The 26825-nt window shown below is 50.2% G+C and overlaps 1 protein-coding gene across 3 annotated transcripts in view; it reads right to left on the bottom strand.

Annotated features, from left to right (window-relative positions):
• Window positions 1-23802, bottom strand: part of MGAT4B (alpha-1,3-mannosyl-glycoprotein 4-beta-N-acetylglucosaminyltransferase B) — a 51493-nt gene extending 27691 nt beyond the window's left edge. Inside the window, exon 1 of one of the 3 annotated variants that reach the window (XM_080398428.1) lies at window positions 23561-23802. In XM_080398428.1, coding sequence (XP_080254554.1) covers window positions 23561-23657 — 97 coding nt within the window. In that variant the 5' untranslated portion in view covers window positions 23658-23802. Of the gene's footprint in view, window positions 1-1000; window positions 7309-7355; window positions 7819-23560 lie in introns of those variants that run through there. The other 2 variants (XM_080398429.1, XM_080398427.1) reach the window with 2 other exon arrangements.
• Between the last annotated feature and the right edge of the window lie 3023 nt (window positions 23803-26825).

Genomic DNA, 26825 nt, shown 5'->3' with positions numbered 1-26825 from the left:
CACAAGATGGCCAGGCTGCCTGCTGAAAGAAGAGCCCCTGCCTCCTGCTGGGAGCCCGTGAGCTGCGCCCAGCAAACAGCGTCAGAACCCACAGCTGGAGCTTTCCATGACTAAACTTGCATCTTACACAGCTCAGAAAGCACCAGCATGGCTGTACATGCTCACAGCAGCAGGCGCAGGATGATGCTGAGTTGGGCTGTTGGGAGAGCAACGCTGCAGCATCCCAGCACGGCTCTCCCGGCAGCGCTCACCGTCCCCAGCCACTCCTTGGGATGAAACCAATCCATCAGTTGGTTTTATACTGGGACAGGACGATTCGCTGAAATGCTCAAACCAAAAGCCCAGACGTTTTTAAAGTCGGGGAGGTGTGAAGGGAAGATGAGAGAGTGAGGAGCCCCAGAGGAGCCGCAGCTGCTCAGCAAAGGCACAGAAGGGTGAGGGCTTTTGCAAAGCCTAACCCCAAGCACAGCTGAACAACGCCACAGCTCGTACTGAAGGAGTTAAACTGCACAAAATCACAGCAAACAACACCAGTGGGAGTGACAGAATGCAGGGCCTGACCCGCTTGCTGCAGTCCTGCTGTCCCAGGGGTGCCAGGAGGTCAAAACCCAGGGAAAAATCCTACCGCGGGGGAGCAAGGCGAGGCACAGCACGGGGAAAACAAGCAGCATGACTCACTCCGATGGAAACTGCCCTTAAAAGCTGCAGCACGAGTGTTCAGAGCTCAATTCGAGCTCCCGTTCCATCTGTACAAAGAGGTTTACTGTTGGACTGCAGTGCCCGGGGAGGCCGTTTCTGTACTCGATTGCTTTAGGTACCCCAAACATCGCTTTGGAAATGGTCTCTCAACGGCCACCCAGGCTGCTCAGCACCTCTTTGAGGGCAAAAGCTGTCACGTGAGCATGAAGAATTGCTTAGCAATCAGTTCATCCTTTGGAGTGCCTTTATGAGAGGTCCATAAAGCGAATCACCCTGGGCGAGTCCCCTGTTAATAACTTACCCTTGTACCCAGCTTCCCAGAGCTCCCTGTGCATAGAGCAGCTTCATTACCCAGGATCACCACTGTGCCCTGCTGCAAAAAACCTAATCCAATTTTCTTCTTCTTTAGGGATAAAACATCAAGAGAGGGCAGTCAGCCTGTCAGACACAACAGTGATGTGGAAGAAGTGGAGGCAGAGCTGTGGCATCATCTCCAGCAAACCCCGGTCTGAAGAGGAGCAGTGCAGATGGGTGAGCTCCAATGCTGCCCTGGGCTGGGAGGAGTGGGTCAAGACACACAGCCTCTTTTGGGGAACTCACTATTTAGTTTTATGACCATGGAAAAAAATAAAATGTACAAACTATAAGATTGTGACTTTGTGTGTAGGTATTTATGACTACCAAGATATTCCTAGAAGGCTCCCATGCCTGTCCAACGCCTGGTGAGAGCAGGGGCATTCTGACAGCCTTACAAACCAGCACACTGGAAGAAATATCTTAAGTTTTCCATAACAAACCAGAGCAAGGCCTGCCAGGAATCCTGGATGCTGTCAGTGTGGGTCAAGCGTTTATCAGCCCTACACTGGTGCAGGGCAGGGCAGCCCCAAGCAGAGCTGCCCAGCACTCTGCACCACCGCTCGGCACTGTGGGCTTTGCCTGGGTGCAGCACCCAGAAATGGCAAAACCACTCCAAAAGCCAAAGTGGGATCAGGATGCCACAGAGCACCACTTCGGCATCACTCTGCCCCAGCAATGTCCCCTCTCCAGATGGAAACACACCCTCTGCCAAGCTACCTCTGGCACCCCTGCAGCTCTGGCACCGCTCCCGTGCAACCTGGCCAGTGCATGTTGACTCTAGCTAATTCCCTGGACATGTTTCCAGAGGACAAGCCCAGTAGCTCTGTGTGTGTGTGTGTGGCACATCAGATTTCAGGGGTGTGTGTGGCAGTTTCACACCCCTTCCCCAGCGCAGGTTTGGAAGGTGTCGAGCAGGCAGGTGTGCAGGCACCCAGGAACAGGCAGGACGCACGTGCTAAACCAGCCTTGCACACCTGCAAAGACAAATAAATCCTTTACCATCAGACAGCAGACTATAAAACGAAGCTATAAGAGCATATCACTGCACATGAAGGGAAATTCATTCTGCTGCTAATGCCCATAACTTCCCTACTGAGAGTAATGGAGATCAACAGGGGAACAGACATCTGAGAGTACTAAAATGTGCACTGGGTTTTTTCCACATTTGTGCTGGGCACGCTACTTGAAATACAAAATAGCTGAGTTCTTCTTTCTCCCCAACCCTCAAGCTGACACAAAATGCCCACATTTTAATAGTGTGATTAACCATTAGCATAAATTACCAGGGTTATAATGAATTCTCAGAAAAAAACTTGATTGTTTCTTCTTCGGTGCTGTGTTCCAGTTCTACACCAAGTGACACTTCAGTTTAAATAAAAAGCAACTCCTATGATGGGTATCAGATAAGGAGTCAATCTAAATGATGCTGGAGGTCCTTCCCACCTTTGAAATACATAAACATATGTGTTATTTATCATCAGCATAGTACAGGGACTGGCTGATCCTCTGGAGCTGAAGAGGAAGAGCCGGAAGATCTTCCAAAGGTGAAAGGAGAGGAGAAAAGCCAGCGAAGTCTCCCAGCCAGGGCAACGCAACAATTTATAGACGGGAGTATTTTCTAACTTCAACTTCTTCCGCAAGGAGACCATACACACGCGTCTTGCTGTTCAAAGGACATCTTGTGCGTATGAGCAAATTTGTCCAAATTGGTTTGGCTCTGGCCGCAGTAGTATGTTCAGTACACCACTTCCAGATGTGTTTTCTATCCCCGTCAGGCCGGCTGCTGCCTCCAGCCAAGACAGTTATATAAGCTGCAAAGCTCAATTGGATTATTTAGCCCAAATCGCTGGCCGAGAGGCAGCGGGGCTGGGGAACCGGCCGGGCAGCCAGGAGAGAACCTGCACTGCCACCGGAGCGTGGGGAAACGGGAGGGAGCAGAAGCCAGCAAATAAATTAAAGAGTTCATAAAGCATGACCGGCCTCCCTGTCTCCCTCGAATGTTTTCTCACGCCTCCCATCCCTTTTACAGAGGGTGTATTAGATGGTATTTATTAGAGATGTGTTTTCCTATTTTAACAACAATTAAAAAAGAATGCAACAAGCATGCAGAAGACGCGAGCGTTTCCTCTCCGCGCTAAGAAGCATTTCCTGACTGTGCCGCTCCACGACATGGAATAACACATCTAGCAGCTTGGCTTTCCCACAATAATATTTTTTTTGCCCCGAACTTTGGCTGTTGTGGCGGCTTATTTTCCATTTAAGGGCACAATCCTGCTTGCAGGATAATCCACGCCAGTGGATCTTCACGGATGTAATCATTAGGGCAAAGCCCTAAAGAAGAAGTGTTGCAACTATTCTTGGGAAGAAATCAGGAAAGAGAAGAGAGAAGCTGAAGAGTTTCCAAATGCTGTAGCTATCAAAGTGTGCCAGAATGATTTAGTTCCTTTTATTTTTAATAAAACTGGATAGTTAAGTCAGAAGTTAACACAAGTATATAAACTCACACTAAACTTTGAACCGGTTCCCTACTCCATTACTTAAACACAGGGTATGTGCATGCTTGAGAGCTACTTAAACCCTTGCCATGAGGTCCTGGATGGACTTTGTACAGCTTCACTACAAATAATGAAAAAAAAAAGCAGCCTGGCATCCTTCTCTGCCACTGCTGACAACATTCCCACTGCTCTCCACCAGGCAAAGCGCCACGGATAAATTCAACAGATTAAAACAACCAGAACAGTACAACAGGCATGGATGTGCTCGGTTCTGCTGGAAACGGCTACACAAACACTGCGGATCACATGCAGGGCTTGGAGAGAGATGATGCCTCTCACTCACCCCAGCTCTGGTCCCCAAAGCATCATGCACACCACAAACCCCCAAAATTTGGGGCTGCAGAGCTCCACTGCCTGCATCCCTGCTGCATCCCGTTACGAATATTCCCGTGAATGGGGAGCTTCACCATGCTGCATAGAGTAATAGTAAACAGCAACGGTGACCAAAAAGCTGTTTACAGAAGGGCTCTCTGCTACAATCCCATGATTACTAGTTAAGGAAATAAAAAAAAAAAAAAAAAGAATACAAAGAGAGATTTCCACAGGGCACAGTGAGCCATACAATTTGTGCTGTGCTTGGACTTTGTAAATCAAAATCCAAGCGATGTTTACAGCACCCTAGTCATTCCTTAAACTTTATTTTTCTTTACTGTGTGCATTTTATGCCCTCAGTGAGCTGCAACGTAAAGCGCTCTGTGTGACTGATGGAAAGCAGAAAGTTGGCACAGCCCGATTGGGCAAACCAGCCTCACCCCCCGTTATCTGCATTAAGAGCTTCAACAAATTTGTGTAATACCCGGCATTATAGAAATGGATTTCCAACCAGAAGAGCAGTTGGCAGGATTAAACAAGTAGAAAAGCACATGCACATAAAAAATCAGGAGGTCTGCACACGAGCTAATGGAGCAAGCAGAAAATAACTGGGCATGCTCCGTGGGCTCGGGGACCGCTTCCTTTACAACAGACAGTAATGTCTCATTATGGGAGAAACAAATACAATAAAGATGAATATTCCACCTTCCCCTGGCTACATTTTAAGTGTTAAGCCAATACAAATTCTTGGGTTGTATTTCACAAAAATAGCTACTCGGGAAAAAAAAACAACCCACAAACCAACCAAAACCAAACAAAACTGCTGGCAGCGCAGCAAAGCAAATTTCATTTGAAAGATAAATCCTACGTTCTTCACAGGCAGATGTGAAAATATATCAGGCTTTATCATAACAGCCCCTCCCGGGAGCAAAAGAAGCCACAGAGTAAATTTACGACAAAAAAGTTGTGTCTTTTCCCTTCTTCCCCTATATTGCTTAACTCACTACAGACAAAATTACTAGCAAACCAGCAGTTACTGCATCTCAGAAATAGATGCTACACACCTTCCCCGCGCTGCGGTCCTCGGCAGAGTCAATATGGAATCAACCCTGCACTTGGGATCATTAGTAGAACTCTTGGATGGTGAAACTACACGGATGCTGCAATTACTGTCATCACAAAATGACCATTCAGTTCCACTTCTCCACTGAGGCAAGACCGTACCAACCCTCCGCTAACAAACACAGCCTTGTCGGGGTGTCTGGGCACGAAGGCGCCTGACACCAGCCAGCGCCTGCCAGGAGAAGATTGCTGGCAATTTAAGGACCCGCTTAATGCTGAGCTGGACCAGGACACTGTAGCATCACTATTTCCAGCTGATAAAAGGGTGAACTCAATCTACCTCCACAGTTTTGTGAAAAATCCTACAAACTGGCATGTGACATGGCCTTAAAACTGCTCCTCGGTGCAGGATTATAAACATGGATCACCACCGTCTTCCCCCCAGCAAGAACACAACACTGAGGAGCAATTACCCATCTCTTACCAGGATAGGGCAGGGAGCAAAGGAAGAAGCATCTTTAATCGAGTAAATCCCAGCTCAGTCCGAGTCAGCCGATCCCCTGGTTGCTCCCCCAAACAAAACAAAACAAAACTCCCTACGCATGCAAGTGTTGGCAATGGAACACAGAGAGGCATGCACCCTACCCAGGAGTGTGCTGGATGCTCAAACATTAAAACCTGTGGCTCTACTCAGTTCTGCACCCACAGTTCTCACCTAACCCCCTGGCTGGGAGGGGATGGATTCAGGGATGGGACCACGGTAACAGGAGCTGGAATTGTCCCAGGCAGCTGTGGCACCAGGGGACTGAAGGTTGCTTCTAGTCTTGTACCTCTTGCAATCTCAAGAAGACCTTTCTGGATTCAAAATATTTTTAATGAGGACTAAAACATTAATTATGATTAGTAACTCCAGCTTTAAAAAGAAGTATGAAGCAGCCAGTCACTTTTACACCACTAACTAGGGGGAACAAAAAAAAAAAAAAAAAGGAATAAAATATACCTACCTAAAAGAAAACTGGTATGCTCGGCTACGCTTTGCTGCTGCCTAAATCAAGGCTGGAACTAGCTCAGTGATGACCTGAGGTGCAACAGAGCTGTGCAGGGGCAGCAGCTCCTGAGAGCTGCAGCTTTGGCCAAACCCTGACTGCAAACTCCAGACGGATATCCAAGTCCCGGGGACTGCACCCCTTGCACTGGCGGCAAACCTGCACCGAGCGGCAGCTGCTTCAGTGGATCAGTGCTTAGAAGAAGAACTTAGGATTTTGGGATTGCTTATTTTTGTTAAAGTTGCTTTACCATATATCTATTGCATCTATAATCTTCCCTTGCCCTGCATCTCCATTTTGAATTATTTATCATCAGGTATCACATTCATTTGCATACTTCATGAGGTGCAAACCAAATGATCGGTCATTATAGACTTTCCCAAACCACCTGTGCCAGGCTCTGCAGCAGCTTTGGTTTGGTTTTCACTAATACTTGAGGGGGAAAAAAAAAATTCAAGGGGAAAATATTGGATTTACTGGAAACACAGAGAACAACAGCCCACATGCTTGCTGACAGCAAAGCCTTATGACTCTGTTATAGCCGTGATCTGCAAGGAACACGCAGACTATCATCTTCGGTGTAATTTAACCGGTGATACAAATTGCAAGCAGTATTATTTCAAAGACCTTTATTTATTGATTAGCAACAAAGTCCTTATCCTCTTCCTGCTCCCTCCTTGAGTCGTGCTGATTGCACACAATAGAGGGCTATCACTTAAAGAGCCAATTAAGTCAACTTCTGAAAGGTAATTGAATAGCTGAAATTCTTAGTGCAATATTGTACTGCATTATCTTGATTGCAAGAAGAAAAAGCAAAGCAGTTGGAGCAACAAAAATTAGAGAATGAGGCACTGACCAGAGGCAGGAATACCAAAATGGATGGTCCCATTAAAAAAAAACAAAAAACCAAAACAACAAACCAAACAAAAACCCCACAAAACCAAAAAGACAATTATTTTCACCTTGTGCTTACTTCTAACGCTTACTGGAGGTGTGAGAAGGAAAAAAATCCCAAAACTTGGTCTTGTTTATTTTCTGCGAGTGGCAGGACTCTATGGGGGACCGGCTGCGCTGCTGGCGGGGCACAGAGCAGCACTGACCACGGCCACCCCAGCACCCCCCGGCCCAGGGGAAGCCCAACATCTGGGCATCCCAAACTCAACCAAAAGCTTTGGCTAAAGCATTTCTTGTGGCTGGGGCTTTATGAAGATAACACCTTCAGTATGGATTCACCCACGCCTGATGGAGGAGTTCATACCATCCTCCGGCAAAGCCACCAACAGACCTTCTCTCCTTTGCCCTCCTGTTCTCCCTTGGAAAGTACCTGGAGGATGTTGGATCACCTCTGGGATTTCCATGCCATGGCCCAACCGGGCTAAAGCGAGATGAGAAGTTTGCAATCTGTTGGGAAGGACATAGCTTCAGTCCCTTTGAAAAAACAAGCTTAAACAGAACAAAAAAAAAAGGGGGCGGGGGGGAAGAAAGTGATGGTAAGTCTGCCAATACTCACAAGTTATATAAAATCACTCATTTAAATGAGTAAAAAATCCACATCACAGAGAAGAATCTTCAGTAACCTGAAGGCGCTGGCTATACACGGTCAAAATTCACCATTTTTGAGGAACTACTCAAAGTCGCAGCATTTGGACTATAAAGCATTTACACAGGCACATAAAAAGGAAGCTTTTTCCAAAGCAGGAAAAGAGGTGCCACAAAACATAAAAATCTCCCTCTTTCCTCTGTGGCAACAGCAGCCCCTGGTGTGACCTGCCACCCCCGTGCTCCTGCCCCTCCATCCGCCCGCGGCCCCACAGCAGCAGAACCCATCCACCAGCCCAGCCTCCCAGTGCGTTAATGGCCAACTGGAGCCACCCGGGCACCCTCTGCCCCCCCCCCCCCCCCCCACACACGTGTACTTTGCCCAGTGCCGGCGCCTTGCTGAAGGCGGCACAGCTGGGCGGGATGCGGTGCCGCAGCGGGGATGCTTTTCCAGCTGTCCCCCCAGCACCTGCCGCAGCATTCGGGCTGCCTGCCCGGAGCCCCGCAGCCCTGCCAGCCCAGTGCCAGCACAGACCTCCCAGAGCCGCCCGAAAAACGCCACTCCTCGGCTAGCAAACGTGCCAGCAGAGAGATGCAAGCCCATCCTTCTGCAGACACGGCCGCTGGCTCTGGGGGGCTGCGGGAGGGATGGTCAGAGGGTGGTTCCAGCAGGCTGTACGTGCCTTCCAGGTTGGGAACCCCTCTTGTGCCTTGACTTCCCACCTGTGAAACGGGCTGACGATACTCAGCCAACTTCACCTAGAGCTTTGCACTTCATCAACCCACTTCCAGGTCTAGGACTCTGGTGCCACCACCCTCATGCTGCTGCTCTGGGGCCTCTGGGAGGTGTCAGTCCGAACCAAAACGTCCATTAATCCACTGGGAATTTGGCAGTACCTTGTAACTAATCTCCAAAATACAGGTGGCACCAACGTTTGCCACCGTGCACCAGAAATACAGCATCAGTGTGCACCGATGAGCTCAAACTTCTGCCTTACCCAGTTTTGTCAGGCCCTCCTCAGTTTATTTTGCAATTATTTCTGCAATTCCCACTGAAAGACAGGGCACAGTTTAAAGCAATTGAACAATTTTTTCAAACTTGTCGGTCTTTACTCAAAAGAAGCCAGAAGGCAGCCTAGGGACTCCCATACACCCCAAAAATCCCAGCCCTCAGACAGCACTCCATGAAATGGGAGCTTCAGTTTTTCTTAATTCAGCAGACCGAAAGCTCATCAGAAAAGGCAACGCACCAGCCTCTCCCCAGCCAGCCTGTACTTGAGACTTGTTCTATCTTTTCAAAAGCTCTTTTCAGTTACACAATCACAAAAAAACCTGTAAGGACTACGTCTAGAACAGCTCTAAAAATTGTTTGTACTTTCCCTGAGAGCTTACGTCAACTCATGGGACAGAGGAGCGAAGAGAACAAATATTTCATGGAGCAGCCACGGCACATAAATATTGCCCCCGACACAGATGCACCATGACTACAATTACATCCTCACATCAATTACTAGTACACTCCCGAAAAAACATCTGTAGAGGACAAATAAATAAACAAACAAACAAACGTAAGCTTGAAATATGAAATTATCTGACATTCTAGCAAGCTGCTTCACCTTATAATCATTATTTCCTGAGACACATGGTGCTGGTTCGTATTCCAGTAACGCATCCGTGTAACCGCACAGGTACAAGGGAAGCGTACAAATCATGTCCTGCAAAACAACTGTTGGCAAAGAGCGGGATTTGTGTATTCACTGCTCACCACCGAACAGTTACATACATTTTAATTCCAACCTCAAACGCAATTTGGACCACGGCAGATGTTTCCTACAGCACTGGCTTCCTTTGGATGAGAGTTAATTCAGTTTGAACATGGCAGCAATGAAGAAAGGGATTTAAACATTTACTGCTTATTCTCCAAGCTTAATACCATCGAGGTAAAAACGAAGGAGCGCTAAATTGAACAGCTAGACTGGTCTCTCCCAGCCTCGGCTCCAAATTCCGACCAGCCCAGTAAGCCCCTGCTTCCCAGTCACCCAGGGCTCCCCTCCGACACCCACCTGCATGGAAAAGAAATCAAATTGTTTAACAAGGTTCTTCCAAATGTACACTGATGTAATGCAGAGGATACGCCTCTTGTTCTAGGCTGCTTAAGTGTCACCAAAAAACGGGGCCACGCTCCTCTGCAAAACCCTTCCTCCTCTCCCCTCAGCAGCTTCCTCTGTTACTCTCCACTAATAAGCAGATCGTTATTTCACCAGCTGCAATCAAAACCTTCCATAAGATGAAATCCAGTTGCAGTTTTACATTCACATTGCTGCTCATCCTGAAGAGCCCTCAGACGCTGGTAATGAGCTGCGTGCGCTCGCATCGCCTCTCCCTGTACCAGCAGCACAGGCCGGGGAGTGACGGCTGCTTAAATACCGCACAGGCAGCCCAGCAGTTTAAGGGGAGAAGAAATACTATAAATAATCGAAATCACAGCAAGAAGTGTAGGCAGAGCAGAGGGAAAGAGGACAACTCAGGGAGCTGGCGGCAGGAGGAGAGATAAGGGTTTCTCCTGGAAGCCAAACTAGAGTGCACGCACAAACCCCGCGCCTTCCCACCTGCGCGCTGCGCCATGCACCAGCAAGGACCTTGCCCTTTTTTGCACCGTTTGGCAATCCAGATCTTACGCACTTACCAGCCCTCTCATGCCAACATCTTCCCTTTCCTCCTCTCTGCCACCAAATCTCTAAGTCTGATGCAAACGACCCCCACGCTCGTCCCCAGCACTGCAGCAATCCTGGTCACCAAATGATGCTGACGAGTAGATGTGGGGTTTCAGTGGCCCATCCTGCCACGGATGACTGCCTCAGCTGCACAGACCGCTCCTCCCAGCCCAGCCTCTCACGGGGAGGCCGTGTGGAAGGCTTGCCCGTGCATCCAGCACGCTCAGGGCATACCGCAGAGGATCCTGCTCTCAGGTGGGGCTTCTGAGCACCCTGGGGTCACCATCAGGGGAAGCTGCAGAGACGACCACCTTGGGTTTGAAGGCATTAAGGATAATGAACCAGCACTCTGGAACAACAGGCAAGGGCTTGAAGTTTCCATACCAGCAGTGAAACACCTTCTTTGATGACCACAGCTTCTATGAAGGGCTAAAGGTCATCATTTTGCCTGACCTTTAACTATTTCAGCAATACACCTTGACCTGCATTTTAGAAGTTAGGAGCAGACAACACCACTCAGGCTAAGCGATCTGCTGCTGTTCTGACAGGTTCCCAAGGAGACATGAAACACCTGCCTTTCCCAGCTGACTCGCATGATGCACATAAGAGCTCTGCAGACATCCCAAGAACCGCTTCGTTGGGCACAGGTCACTCAGGCAGGAGGTGGCAGGAGTTTACTGTGCTCTACGGAGCAACACTTGGCACAACAGCTCCAGACACCACTTCGCCACAGCACAGGCTTGGAGAAAGGAGACTTCAGCTAGCAACTCTGCTAACCAGACACCTTTGATGAGGGGCAAGTAAAGGATTTCTTAGCAAGCAGTTCATTCAAAGGGCGTGCAGTGATACCAAGAGCCAGGTAAAAATCCCCATTAAGATCTCTGTGCAACTCAAGAGCATGTAAGAGGGCTGGTGTTCTCAGAGATAAGATGGGTATCTCGCCTTACACAGCAATCAATCAATTTTTAGGGGTCAACTGCCAGACCTCACCAGACTCCTCTTGCAGAATGTCAGTGGTTTCAGAGCAAGAGCCTGCACCAGGCATCGCTGTTAAAGTGCAGCCCTGCTCCTGGAGCCTCAGGGCTAGCAACTGACCAGGAGGTGAAGAAGTTTTGATACTGACTCTTCTGTAAAGCAATTCAGTTTAAGAGCTGCTGTTCAAGAAGCAGGTCACCAAGATGAAAGGTGACCACATTTCTTAAACATGACTCATTTCTTACAGAGCCTTCCGGAGGCAGCAAGGATCCCACGCAGTCTCTTTTCTACACACAGCCCTGCTGGGCAAGTGCTTTATCAGGGTGTGCCTAATTGTGTATCGGAGCCTGTGCAGCCTACCTGTCCCAAAACCAAGCCTGGTATGGGAGGGCTGAGCTTCATGTGCCTCTAAGGACATCCTCTGGTTGGGACAGGCAAGTGACAACTCATGGTGGTGTGAACGGCAAACCTGGTGTCAAGAGCAACTTCCAGTCCACAGCAAAAATACACATTCCGGCTTCTTTGATTTCAGCACGAGACTGGCCCTTGTAACCTCCCGGTGCCACAGGAAGGAGACTGGAAACAGGACAGCATTTCTTGTCTGACTTCTCATTAAAAGCAAGGAAGCCCTTCCGTACTTCCAAAAGACACCTGAACCTTAACTGTACTACCATGGCAGCAAGAAAAGATGGGAACCTTCTGATTTGAGAGGCTCTGCCGCTGAGAAACTACATTTGGGCACTCCCCACATTGTGAATGATGGAGTCTTTCCTTGACAAGACAGCGATGCACAGCATCTGTCCTCCAGTGTGCAAGGGGACGATGCTGACAGACCATCCTCCTCCTCCAACAGGAGGACAGCTCGTGGGCAGCCATCCCAGCTGAAGTCCCGTCCCCAGACCTGGCTCCCATTGACGGATGCACAGCCTGGCTCACCGAAGGATGCTGCAGCCAGTTCAGGCATGCCTCAGTGCGCTTAGCGGGAGGCCGGAGAGGAGCGAGGCTCCGACAGCTGGCAAAGGCAGCTGCCTGCAGCTGGCGGGGGCTAACGAAGAACCGGCGCTTCTCAGAAGCATGTTTCTGTTGCCCATACCCCCGAACAGCAGATCTCCTTGGACCATGGGCTCATAGAGAACAGAGATCCCATAACACGGATATTTGAACATTGTTAATTGATCCAACCCCATCTGAATGTCACGGTTGCTGTCAATGTTGTCAAAGGAACAAAACTGTTCCTTTCTCTTCCTGCCATCTTCCACTTCATCCATGGGGCATCCATTAGGTTCAAACACAAAGGCAGCAAAGAGCCTACAACAAGAGCCTCGTTAACTGACCGTACAACTGGATTTGTTTTGGAGCACAGTGCTGCCCCCCACATTGCAAGGCGGAGATCTTCCTGGGGGGGAAATATGGATGAAGTTAAAAAAGTATCTCGCATACCTTGATATTGCAAGTGGCTCTTCCATCAGACTCAAAACAGCATTACCAGCTGTAAAAGGGAAAAAAACAACAACCAGGAAGTCTCCCAAAACAGCAGACCAAATGAAAAAGGAAAAGGATGAAGGAGGTTTCAAATCCAACTTGGAGAGAATGTGTATCGCAGCTTTAACTTGCTGCAAGGGAGAGGGGAAATAGGATAGCAGAGACCAGCAATCAGATCTATTAGGACCATCCAGATAGATAAAAGATAGATGATCACCAAGCAATGATGGCTATTTTCGAATCAGCTAACTTCCGAAAATGTCTAGTCACTTCAGCTTCTCATACACATGAAATTAGTGTCCACACAAGAGTACTCTCCTGAAAGGACAGGATCTAATGCAGCTGAGATAATTATCTAGATCCTTCTTTATCCCATTAGTGGTTTTCATTCGCATCCTGGAACACCATAAGCAGATTGTTCAAGAATTATTTGCCATCCGCTGTTTCAATCCTGACCGAATTATCTTTATACCTCAGTATGAAGAAAAGAGATTACAACCCTGCCAGGGCTTGCTGCAATGCCCTCTTTTCTGAGGCTCCTTTTATCATTTTCATTCTATAAGGTGATGAAAGGAATCAGAAAACAATTGTCACGGACATGGTTTTGCCCTCTCCTCCTCCTCCCTCTCTCCCCACGTGTGCGTTCGGGAGACGGAGGAGAAGCTCTTCCCACCACATCCCCTGCAGGAGATGCACCACTGCACCTGCAGAGAGATGAAGCTCGATGAGACTTAGTCATCAAATTACCCAGGACAGGATCCAAAAACGTTCCCAGCTTCCTTTTGCACCATGATCCACTAATAAAAGAGCAAGGATGAAACTGTTAGAACCAATTAAACAAATCACTTGATGCAGGAGAAAGAAGTGGGATTCACTGCACTAGCGATCCCAGGGGCGCAAGCTAAACGTTGCGTTCCGTGCTCTCCGGTTAATACATGTCACCGCGCGAGCTCCAGTGGAGATAAAGCCAACATCATTCAAACAGCCAACACAATCCCTTGCTCCAAGGCCTAAAACAACAAGAGGACAAAATTCCCCTCCCAGCCACTCCAGCCGCCTGCCAGGTTTTGTATTAATGGCAGAATTACATCTCCTTCCAGGTATGGCAAAGACACAGCTCGTCTCGCCACGGGCATCTGCGAGCCTGCCCAGCGGGGAGCAGAGACGTCTGCATGACACAAAAGCTGTCCCTCCTCCTCAGAGAAAAGTAAGGAGGTAGGTCTCCAGCCCTGACGTGAATAGGAATGCATGTATTATTTTAAAAAAGCGTGCTTTTTGGCTGTGTAGTGAGATCTGGAGGAGAGTTATCCTTATAAACAAGTTATTAAAAGGGGGAGGAGGGACACAATAATAGCAGGTGCCAATTACTCAGCTCCCAGCAGAGACTCTCCAATTTCTCACCTTCCCCCAAAGCAAGATGTGCCGCTGTACGGCAGCACATTCACTTGCAAGTGCAACACCCTGCCGGAGCATTGCTCCTCTCCCACCAGGCATCGCTACATCGCTGCCATGCAGCCGCCGGAGCAAGGCAGCCCATTTCCCCACCACCCCTGCACCGGAGCCAAGACCCACACAACTTAAAATTAATTTGGAAAGAGCGAAACTGCAGAAAGTAAATAAAATTATCTTTTTATTCGACTCCAGAATCTGGCCACTCCTCCTGCCAACAGGAACAGCAAATTTGTGAGCTAATTGCAACTGTCAGGTTTGCATCTCTCCAAATATCTGCTTAGTTTCAGGAACAAACCACCAGTAATGATTTTGTTATTTTAAGACAGCGGCATAGTTTCAGACAGTAAATGTCCACATTGCAACTGGAGCCATCAGAGAGATCCCATCCTTCGAGGCAAGCATGCCAAGGTAATGATTAATATTACAAAAGTAATCTGAGCCTTTAAAATCATTATTTCCAAAATCAGCAAATAATTACCAAGGCCTTCAGCAATCAATACCCAAAATAAATAGACAATTAAATTGCAAAAGCAACAGAAGAAAGTAGTTAATATTGCCAAACACACGCCAAATAGACTTTTTCATGGTAACCAAATACTTCCAGTAAATAGATATTTCAGCTCACTGGAGAGGCGCTTTCAGAAAGTAATAAATTAATCTAATAAAACAGACAGACAGGGTGGAACCAGACATTAACGAAACACTAACTGATCTATACGAAGCCAACCCATAATCCATGTCCTAATTATGCTCATCCACCACTCTGGGTTCTTACACCCCCCCGCCCCGCCCCGGTCAGCTCTTTAGCTCAGGGAAAATACACGGTTCACGCAGATTCACTGGCACGACAGAGCAGACAATTTCAGCCATCAAACAACAAAGTTTTTGCTCAGCTAGAATTTGCATTTCCAATTTTTTTTTTTCTAAATACCTCTTGCTCCTCAAAGTCAGCAGATTAATCTGCTTTTAAACACAATTCTTGCTCTGCCTTCAGTTTGGTTTCAGCCCCATGCCGCAGGATGAGCTCTCGCTGCCCAGCCACCTGTGCACGGTGCCTGCACGAGCATCCCCACAGCACGGCTCCGCTCTGGGAGCCAGGGGGTTTGTCCTGGGGGGCTACACCCTGCCTCACCATCACTCCTGGGATCCAGAGGGACCTGGAGCAACCCCTGACACCCAGCGCAAGGACCAGCACCACCTCCTCCCCAGGCAGCCCAACCCTTACCAGCTTCCACCCAGAATCATTGCTTCGAGATAACGATGCCACACTATTAGTTAATCATCTGGTGAAGTTCCTCAAGTGGTGGGTAACTGGAACTGGACAAGATTAAGAGAGGGAGAGAAGATGCCCATCCTGATCGTTTTCTGTGACATCAAAGGAAGGAAAGGAGAAAACCCAGGGAAATAATTACAAAGAGAAAAGATATCAAAGCCAGCTCCGGAGAGTGCGGTGAGAGACGGCATGAAGGAATAGTTAGAACACGAAAGGCAAGATCAAATAAAAGCAAAAGATCACAGTCTGGGCACAGAGAGGAGGGAGGGGAGACCACCACTTTTTGCCAGCATCAACTGAATAACTCATTTGGCAGGTGCCTGTCTGTGGTCACGGCTGAGTCAGAGTCCAACACTGCCCAGGTCCAGCCACCCACCAGGCAACCCCCACGGGCAGGTGCTGCCCTTGCTCTTCACACCCAGCATGGGGACACGCCACGGGGACGCTGCACAGCCGCCCAGCTCCCCGCGCGCCCCTCTCCTAGGAGGAATACAGCGATTTAGTTCTCACTCGGAAAACTCCAGCTTCTTCTGCATGAAGCTCTTGATACCGGCAGGGTTAGTCTTGCTACTATGCTTTCACTAAACCGGGCTTTACAAACACGTAGTGCTATTACACGTATCTTAAGTAGCTCCTGTCTCAGTATTGGGAGTGTTTCTTTGATTATTTACAAGGACTTCTGAAGGCTACACAACTTTTTTGGTACCACAGGCTTCTTATCTAAGCCGTGAAATTCCTTGGAGCAGTGAGTGACAAAAAGGGGTCTTCAGGTTAAACCTTATTTCCAGAAAGCTCTCACTACCGGGGAGAGAAGAAAAACCTGTGTTCTCTAAGGTAGTCTTGAAAATTTGATCAGGATGGTCTAAAAAATCATTGTGGAACAGGAGCGGTCCAGGTACCGGCATGGACCCAAGCCAACACTATGCTCTTCCCCCAGCTCAGCACCCATCCCACTACCCACAGCTCCTAAACCATGAGTACAACAATTACAGTCACAAGTAAACAGACACTGCAGCGCAACAAAACTCGTTACGAAAATAAAAGACAGGCAGGGAAATTTTTGCATAGGAGCTTCTTTAAAGCCTAATAATTTACATGTTAATGCTACTGCTGTCCACTTTAATATAAGCAGAAATGAAAACGCCTTGCACAAACATGTCTAGTCACTTCAAAATACACATTAACCTTTAGGTAAGTATTTATCCTGTACATAGAGCAAGAGGGCAGGAATATTAGGGGAGCAACTCCAAGGCAGGGGCAGGCAGGAGAGAAGGAGCTACGGAGCCGTCTCCGTGCGTCAGAGGCATGTCCATGCTAATGCACGGAACCTGGAGACTTGAATGTGACTTGACACCGGGAGAAAAACAGACGGAGAAGCAGACAGTGCTACAATTAATGCAGAAAGAGATAATTTAAAACAGGAATCTGCCCTTCCTAATTTTCTTGCTTTGCAAGAGAAGCCTGATGTGAGCTCAAAAACAAACTCAAGAAGGGCATCGCTGGATAAACAGCCCCCTACACTTCAACTGAAATAAAAAAGGCAGAAAAAATGCATTTCTTCCCATCAAAGACAACAATCCTCTCCCTGAATCAGGAAGCTGTTAAGCAATGCTTGGTCAGCACTCCACGAAAAGCCTCTCCTCCTAACAGCCTTAACCTGCCAGCCCCCGCCAAAGCCCTTTGTTTATTTTAATAGTTTCCATAATTCTTTAATTTGACCAGTGACCTCTGTCACCACAGCAGCCCTCTTCACCCACCAAGCCCCACGGATCCCTTGGGCTTTGTCTCGTGAAAGACAAAGTGTCACCGTTAGAATTGGCACGATAACGATAGGGAAAACCTTCACGTGACACATAAAGCTTCGTCTCCGAATACTGAGGTGGGCGGCTGCCCCAGGACGGGTATTTGTTCATGTTTCTTTATACCGTGAACTGAGAAATTGGCGCTTTGGTGCCTGGTTTGGGTTTTGTGACCAGGGAGAACCACGGATAACCCCAGCCCACCCGCAGCAGCCTGCCAGCATTGCCCAATCTATTGCTAAAGCCATTTCTCCATCACTTAGCAGACTTCAAAGCTTTCTAGAGATGACTGGCAGCTTCACTTAAACTAGCCAGCTATAGATGTGTTTTACATTAAACACTAAGTGAATAATCAATGAACATTCAGGATATAAGCACAAATCAATGACTTGTTTTAGATGAATCAAAGGAGTCACAAACGAGAAAGGGTTTTGTTCTGTAACAGAAGTAAACCAAGAGATGTACTTGATGTGACCGGGGATGTGCGTATTAACCTCTGCCCGCTCCTCTCCTACACACCAACACAGACCCTGCTGTCACAGAAGGACGGCTGTGTCCTCCAGACCCCAGTGACAAGAAATGTCACTGCCCCCAGAGAGCAGATGGGAACTGAGGTACAAAACCAACTGGTTGACTTTCCCAAGACTGAGAGGGATATGGATAGCAAGGACCCAAATCCAAGTCTCCTGTGCTAGGGAACACTGTCCTAATTAGGAGAAAGCCCTCTTCCACTTCCAGCAACTTCAACCCCATCACGCAACCTCAGCTCTGATTGCTGGAGCAGCAATGGACACGTGCACGTGCAGTGCAGGTCAAGAGCCTCATTTAAAGACCTAATAAAAACTGGAAAGAAATAAAACCAGAAATACAGGTGACTCCAGGCAATTAAGGATTTGATAAATGAATATCAACAGATTGCACGGTGTCCCTCGCTCTTAGGATGAATTTGGTCAAATCATACATGGGATAATTTTGCAAATGCTGCTGCATTCCAGCCACCAGTCCCACACAACATCTGCTGAGCACCACAAAGTCTCTCAGAAATGCTCCCGCACACCTTTTTGTTCACCATGCCTTTTAATAACAGATTTCAAACCTCTACAGCTCCTCAACCAGGTCCCCACTGCACCTCCTCAGCCATCAGAAGCTTATGCTGGGTCTGCTGTTGGCATCTCTCCTCCTGGTAAATGCTTCCAAGGGTTGTAGTGAAATGACCCCAGCGCAGACCCAGGCTGTCACTCGCACTCATCTGGCTGTAGCCAGTGCCCAAGACCTCAAAGAAACTACAAACACTGAAGTCAAGCTGATGCAGGCAACAGAAATGGAAATGCAGCAGGAACCATATGCCACAAGATAAGGTTCGTATTTCGCAGTATCACAAGCTTTGACTCCGCTGCTCCTGGAGCGGATTAGCGTCCACGGCTTTTATGCATTATATAAGGAGACTTTGTAAACACGCCCCAAGGACCAGCCCTCCGGGACGAAGTCTGCTTCCCACAAAGGGCACCCCGAGCAAGAGAAGCATCCTGCCACGTGCAGCACTGAACAAGCAGTATTCCTTTATGGAGATGCTGTCTGAGCCTGCCCTGCCACAGTGGGCACTGGAGCAACACTGCAGCTGGTGCCCCACGCTCCCCAGCACCCCAGCATCCCGCTCCCCAGCACCCCAACATCCCACTTGCAAGCCACAGGAGAGACCCCGTGCTCAGACCTGCACAGAGATACCCACCTGGGGTGCCAGGGGAAAGTCCTTCAAGGAGCTGCACACATCTATTCCGAAGGGCTTTCACAACGCCCACGGCAAGGACAGTTCCCACGGGGTGAGCATCCAAAATACCGCACAATCAGAACTCATTTCAGGGGTGCAAAGCCGCTGTGTAAAGCACAACCCCACTTTGCAGGTAAACAGGTACAGAGGTGCCTACCAGCTGTGGCTTTATAGTGGAAACCTGGAGCTGGCTGGTACTGAGCACCTATAAATCTTTGAGGGTGGAAAAGCCTGCACAGGCAGTGTGGGCACAGAGCCCACCCTGAGCTACAGAGCCATACCCTGGAGGTCCAACCCCAACCTCAAAATGCAGCATTTCCAAGGGGCAGCATACTGGGAGTCTCCTAAAAGGGTCTCCCAAGGTTTAGCATTTCCTATTCAGTAAAAAAACCAAACACCCAACACTTAAAGACCAAATATCCTGCAGCACTTATGGCCCTGGAGTAGGCTGCAAGGGGCAAAAAGAAGGGCTGGAAAGACGCTATATGGCTGGTTGGTCAGTCAAAATGAGAACAGACACTATGGATGAGAACTGAACAGTTTTCATCACTGGAAAGAAAAAAACACACAAAATTTGATCGCAGCTAGGTTAAAATGTTTGCCTTCACCCCATCTGCAGCTTTGACTTATCTAGTCAGGCAAGCTGCCTGGTGCTACTGAGCCCTCCGTAAGACCCCCCCTTGTAATGCCCACGTCGGTCACGCTAATGCCCGCGCTTGCCCAAGCCTTCCTGGAGGCTTGATCCTCCAGCTGCAGGTCGCCTTCCACAGCGAAACCTATCGTGTCCACCCCATGACAGCAGGTTACAGAGGAGCTTCTTCCAAGGCAGCTGCTTTTGAAAGTTAAACCCACTTAAACCTAAACTCAGCACACAGGCGGTCCAGCTCCAAACCACCCCGTGACGTTGGACATCGGCCGCCGGTGACTGGTGGTGCTATTTGAGGCTGCGCTTCTCTCCCCGCTCCAGCAGACTATTTCAAACCTCATTTATAATTGGAAAGAGGCAGCATCTGTTTTTGCAGACCACGAGGGCAAAAATTTACTAATAAGCACAGCACAGCAAAACACGGTTAGGGGGTAAACAAACCCTGCGCTGGTCACAGAAAAGCAGCTCTGGAGCTGGTTTGACCTGGTTTATTTTCTTTCAACTCATTGTTTTATCCTCCCAACACAGAGCGGCAAGACAAGCAGGCTCTGTGATGCTGTATGTGTGAGTTTTTCGTATCATTTTATTTCCCATCGGAGGCAATGCAGACACCTTGCCAGCCTTCCCCAGAGTGCCACGACAAGAGCAGCTCAGGATCACCGGGAATTACCTCTGGTCACTCACGGGGGGCAGCCGGTGTTAGAGAGGACTGGTAAACACAAAGCCTGTCTTTGAAAAATAAGGGGATGGGGATAAGGAAGAGGCAAGAAATTGTCAAATAATCAGCTTAATGTCAGCTGAAGTGCTTAGAAGACAAGGAGAACTTCAGCAAGAGCTAACCTCTGTTTATCAAGAACAATCTATCATGAATTTCTGTTACAGTGTGCCAGGACTTGCAGGAAGGGGAGAAGAAACAAAGATTTTGGAGGGACCTCTGATAGTCTCCATGCATGTGCCCGTAACACAGCTAGGGACACAGAGGCTGGACTGAGCCACCCAAAGGTGGGCTCACAACTGGTGGGAAGACTACTGGTGAGCTGGTCGTTGCCGCTCTTTGAGCACAGACTGGGAGGACCTTACTGAAGCGGGTTCCAGGGGAGCCCATCCCAGATCTGATACCGTTTGGTGTTTTCATCCATGACTTGGCTGACAGCAAAGAAAACAAGCCAATTGCCTTTGAAGTCTACACCAAGCTGAGAGGGACTGCAAGCATGCAGGAGGACAAGATCAGAATTCAAAATGATCCTGATACTTTAGAAGAAGCAGTCTGGGGAAAAAAAAAAAAAAAAAAAAGGACACAGTTCAACAAGGACAAGCGTGAGGTAATGCCATTTGGTAAGAATAATCAACCAAGCAAATACAAGATAAGGAAAGAGAAGCAGGAAAAGTTCTGGAGAAGAATGGCTGAAGGGTGGGTGAGATAAAGAAAATGAAACACCAGTCATCTGCGGCAAAAGTAAAAAGCAAACACACTGGGATGTATAAATAGGATCATTGTGTGTAGGAGACCTGAAGTAATCCCTTATTCTTCTGAGCAAAAACAAGGCAGCGACTTCAGCCCTGTAACACGGGTTAAGCACCACTCTTCATGAAGGACGATGGAATGATTGAAGGAACCAGCGTGGTTTAATCTGTATTAGCAGGGCCTAAGAGGAAACACGGTAGCAGCTTCCAAATATCTAACAGGCTCCTGCAAAGAAGGAAGAAACTTTTCTGCCTGTGCCCAATAAATGGAAAAGAGCAGCAATCACAAAACCAAACTGAAGGAAAAAACCTCTTCTGTTCAGATCATAAGAAAAATCTAATAGCAGGGCCGCTAAATGTCAAACAGATCGTTTGGGGAGCTTTGGCATCTCTGTCACCAGAGGTTTTTAAGAATGAATACAGTAAACATCTGTCAGGAAGGCACTGGTTATCACCAGTCCTGTGTAGGGGCAGGAGATGGACTGAATGACCTCTCAAGGTCTTCTCCAGCTCTGTACTGAATAACAGCCTGACACGCAAATGACCATAATAGCCGGAAACCTGGTGTGCTGACACGGCCTGCCCCGCGTTATTTGTGACCTGTTGTAGCGCTCTGTTTTGCAGGAGATGTGTTGCTGTCAGAGGGAAACGCATATCCCAGGGAGGGTCCTACCAAGAAGGACAGGGACAGTGGCACCCAAAGTGGTTGTTTTGGCACTTGAGTGAGCAATGGGGAAAAGCTACCTGTTAAGAAATAGAAGTGAGTTAAAGGCCGACTAAGGCCAACACAGTCCAGACAGCACAGACTACCTAGCGGGGCTGGCCGCCCTGCTTCAGAAACCGGGAGCGACTGCCTGGAGCCTGTGCAGCACCGCACGCTGGTTTCGCTTCGTTGACGTGAGGGAGCTACGAGCAAGACGACTGCTCAGCGGTAGCCACAAGGGCTCCTCTGCCCCTACACAACTTACCATGGTCTAGCATTTCTGGCTGAAAGCGCATACACCACCAAGCAGTTCTGCTGGTGAGATTTTTAACTGGACAAAATGTTTGCATAAGCAAACCGATCCCCTGGCAGCACCCCTGCATTGCAAGTGCCCATCACCCAAACCTCTGCGGGAGGCAGCTGTGGTGGGATTTAAACCGTGTTAGCAGCACGACAGGAGAGCCCTGCTGGCGATGAACAAGGCAGACGGGTCCAAGCAGCTGCCTGTCAGGTGCCCACAGCTGCCAGGAAAAGGTGGCACATCCCAGGGGCTCCTGCCCTGCTGCTGGGGAAGGGGCTGAGCTGAATGGGTACCTACATGGGCTCGTGTCATCCTGCCCACTGGAGTCAAAAAGCCTTCCCCCAGTGCTGCCCTGCCCCCATGCCAGCCTGGCACCACGCGCAAGCTGCACCTTGTGAGTGTGCACGGTGTGCCGCGGGATTGCAAAGCCATCAGGTCACGTCTTACGCTTGGCAAAAGCTGCTTCTCACCTGTAGTGGGGAGAGATGCTTATCTGGTGAGGGGGAAGAGAGGGTCAAGGGCTGGACGGCCAGACCACCCGCCTTTAATGACCTCCGAAATTGCAAGAACTGGAAGAGCGGAGTGACCAGCACGAGCACTCCAGCCTGCACACCCATACACGAGGCAAATACACAATTCAGAAGCAACTACCAGAATCGCACCCCAGGCCAGTGTAAATCCGGTGCGCTGCTTTAGCGAGCAACAGGATGGGGAAACGCAACTGGTACACTGTCAGGAAAAAACAGCCCCGAGCATCCCTGCGATGCCGCCGCAGGATTCCCCGCAGCCTCGATGGGACGGGGCCCCGTGCCCCTGCCCCAGAGCTGCCCGCTCCGTGCCACACCAGCACCAGTACGGGACCCGTCCGGCACCCGTCGAAGTGCTGGGCTCAGCACCCAACTGCAGCAGCCGCGTGGGGTGCGGGGAGGGCAGGGCTGCTCCCATTCACCCCCCGTGCGCCCAGGGACCCCCAGCATCTGAGGGCTCCCCGGGTTTTGGCATCACCACCCCCCCGCGAGGGTTCAGCCCGCCGGGTCCCCCGCGCCCGCGAGGGTTTTTGCCATAAACGCGGAGGCTTAAGGGAAGCGAAGCCCAGCACGCCCCGACCCGCAGCCCCCGGCCCTCCCTGGGCCCCCCAGGCCGCGCCGCGCCCCGGGGAGGGGCGGGGACCCCCAGGCCGGGCACCGCCTGCCCCGCCGGCCACGGGCACGCCCGCCCCGGGGAGCCCACGGTCCCGGTCCCGCGGGGACCGGGGGTCACCAGCGGCACACCGTCCCCCGCCGGCGCCAGCGGGATGCTACCGGGCAGCATCCCCCGGGGTCGCGCAGGACCCCGCCGGGTCCGGACCCTAGCGGAGCGGCCCCCCGCCCCACCTGCCGCCCCGGCGGCGGGGTCGCGGCCGAGCCCCCCTACCTTTGTGCCCGCCGAAGGCGCCGTACCAGGAGAGCGAGAGCAGGGCGCACAGGCAGCCGAGCAGCAGCGTGAGCGCCGTGCCGCTGCGAAGCCTCATCGCCTCCTCGCCGGCGGGGGCGGCCGCATGTCCCGGGCGCGGCGCGGCCTCGGCGGCCCCGGGGCCCCGGCGAGCGCGGAGCGGAGCGGAGCGGGGCGCACCGCCCGCATGCAGCGCCCGCGCCGGGCCGGGCCGCGCCGGGGCGGGCGGGCGGGGCGGGGCGGGGCGGGGGCGGGGCCAATGGGCGGGGCGGCAGGGGGGGCCAATGGGCGGGGCGGCGGCGGGCGGCGGGCGCCCCCGTGCGGGGAGCGCGGGGCCAAGCGGGCAGCGGGCGGGGGGGCGGGGGGCGAGGGCGTGCGCGCGCCTCTGTGTGTGTGTGTGTGTGTGTGTGTGTTTGTGTATGTGTGTCTCTGTGTGTGTATCTGTGTGTCAGTGTGTGTACATGAGCGCTCACTCATGGGTTACATATATAAATGTACATATCCAAATACTTGGCTTATCCCCATAGATGTAGACATGGATACTTGTGCACATACATATGTCCATACAAAAATACATACATCACTGTGGGTGCCTACATGGGTCTGTGCACGTGTGTATGTGTGCACACACGCCTGGCTCTGTGTGTGTGTGTGTGGGGGGGCATATCTGTGTGTGTGTGCGTGTGTGTGTGTGCCTGTGTGTGCCCATATATGTGTGTGTGTGAGGTGTCCGTACACCTCCATGTGCGTACACACCTGGGCCCCTACATCCATATGTATATATGCACGGGGGGGGGCGCGTCTCTGTGCGTGGGGGCACATACGGAGTGTGCGCATGGACCCCCACGTCCGCACCACTGTGCCCGGGCAGTGGTGTGGAAATGACCCTCGACGCCTGGGCTGTGCGCGGGTGCCTATGGACGGGGCACGTGCTCAGCCCCTGTGCACGGGGGTCCCGGTGCCCTCAGAGGGGGGCTGTGCACAGCCGCGGTGTGGGGCTGTGGGGTGGCGTCGGGGGCAGCAGTCCCCGCAGCCCTGCCAGGCGCGCGCACTGCCATTTCCACAGAAGCGTTCCATCTTGGTTAAGGAAACAGCATCTAATGTTTATGGAGAGAAAATCGATGCCAGATGAATATTGCAAGTGGAAGCCGCCGTCTGGAAGGACATCATTGCTCTTCCAAAGGACCTGGCATTCAGGGGTTATGGCCTCAAGCTGCTTGCCAGGATGAATGACAGAAGAAATCAGATTTTAAAATTATTTTCCTTGTGTTTTCTTCTCTTAATGGGTCCAGCTTTATTTCATTATAGACCGGGAGGAGCTGTACAGCGAGGGCTGGCTCGAAGCACGGCGTTTACACGCCTCCAATGCCTGAACTTGTTCCTGCGGTTGGTCGTGAGGTCAGGCAGGAGTTGGCAGCTCCTGTGCCCCCTGTGTGGGTACATAAATCCTCCAGAAAAAGTTGTTGTCTTCCATTCCCTGGAGCTCTTTTAGTGCTCAATATTTTTATTATTTATTATATATTTTTATTATTTATAAACACATATTGTTTGTTAATGCTATTAATATAAATATTTATCAGATGTATAAATATTGTAGGACTGGCTTCCAGTGATCACAGTCTGTTGTTCAGAAGGTTTGGGTCCCTTGGAGAGCGAGGCAGAGCGACGCACACGCCGTGCCGGGGCAGGAGCAGCGACCCAGGCGCGTGGCCATGCTCCCCCACAGCCTGGATGGCAGGCGGCCGGCAGGGATGCGCTGGCAGCCCAGCACGTCTCCTCCTGGCAGCATTCCAGCTGGCACAGGAATCCTTCTGAAATGGGGAAATCTGGCAAATTTTCCTGCTGGAGAGGCGAGAGGGAGTGCAGCACCCAGGAGGGGTGGGCACAGGGGCTGCCTTGGGGTGCTCTGGGCGACATACGTGCCTCGTTGACCGCCGTGCACATGTGTGAGGGAAAGCACGGGTCGCCCATTTCTGCAGGAGATGGTCTCACCTACCTGCATCCTTAGGCTTTTCTCTCGTTTATGAAACAAACCTTATTTTTCAGTCTTGAAATGGCCTCTCCCAGCTATTAGGAAATCTGGGAAGGGAATCGGCAGAGGGAGCCCGTTGGATGTTGGATGGCATGGACAGTGTCTGCCTGGCTGCCAGAGGCCAGCAAGGAGCTGCAGGACCCCAGCACGGACCATTGCTCCCGCCGGGCGTGTCCCTGTGTAGGGAATTGCACCGAACATCACTCTTGGGACTATTGAAAACAACCGAGGGAGGCTGGATCTGTGCTTCCTCACCGGGATTTTGCAAGGCATTGCCCAAGCAACAGTCACCTGCCGTGAGCCAGCAGCAGCCCCGTGTCTCGGGGCTGCCGAGCCCTGGAGCACTCGGTCGGCTTCACGGAGAGCGGCCACGTCCCAGGCTCAGACCCCCAGCCCAGCACACCCACCCCTGCCTCACTCCTCGGCCGCAGGGAAAGCCGCAACCACATCACCAGTGGCATTTCCACCATTAGAGCGAAGCAAACAATCCCAGAAGCTCCATCCCACCCAGCCTGCTGGCTTTCTCGCCTTAAACCTATGGATTAAACCCAGGAGCCCACAGAGGGTTCACAGGAATTAATGGCAAGTAAGAGCTGCTTGTGGGGAAGGCGTGTGAAATCCTGCGGCCGTTAAAGAGTTGGAGAAATAACATGACACGTTTTAGTGCACTGGCTGTTGGCTCTTTACTTTCAGATGTGCAAAACACTCCCACTGCTCGGGATATGTGGTGTGTCTGCAGCAGAAAAGAACAGAATATTAATAATTTCTCCAAGACAATTAATTAGACTCACTCCCAAGGATAAAGCTTAATCTGATTTCTGCTGTTACACTTTGTCTTCATAAAAGTCTGCAGAATTGAGTGAGCTTTATACCACTCGCATGACAAAAACCTTGGGCTCTCCTGGAAAAAAATGAGGGACTAAGTAAAACTGCCAGCACTTGCAGTTTTTCTATCAGACTTGCAAAGTTCCCTTTTACTCTTGAAGTCCTTCCCTCTTATCCCAGTTTTGGCTTTTATTCTGTTTTTAACAAGCAAGTTTTCAGCCTTGGTCCTTCTGCAGAGCAAAGTTTAAAATAGTTTAAAGTTTAAAAGTGTAAAGTTTAAAATACGCAGAGACTTGAAACCCCAGCAGCAAATAAACAGAGAGAAGACGTTTTTTTTAAGGTGACCCCATGATCTTTGAACAATTGATGTTGGCAACGTGGTAGAAATGA

The sequence above is a fragment of the Falco punctatus genome (genome assembly GCF_963210335.1).
Source record: "Falco punctatus genome assembly, chromosome: 8".
In the NCBI taxonomy this organism is placed as follows: Eukaryota; Metazoa; Chordata; class Aves; order Falconiformes; family Falconidae; genus Falco; species Falco punctatus.
Note: the sequence above shows the minus strand (reverse complement) of the source record. Positions and strands in the feature narration are given on the sequence as shown.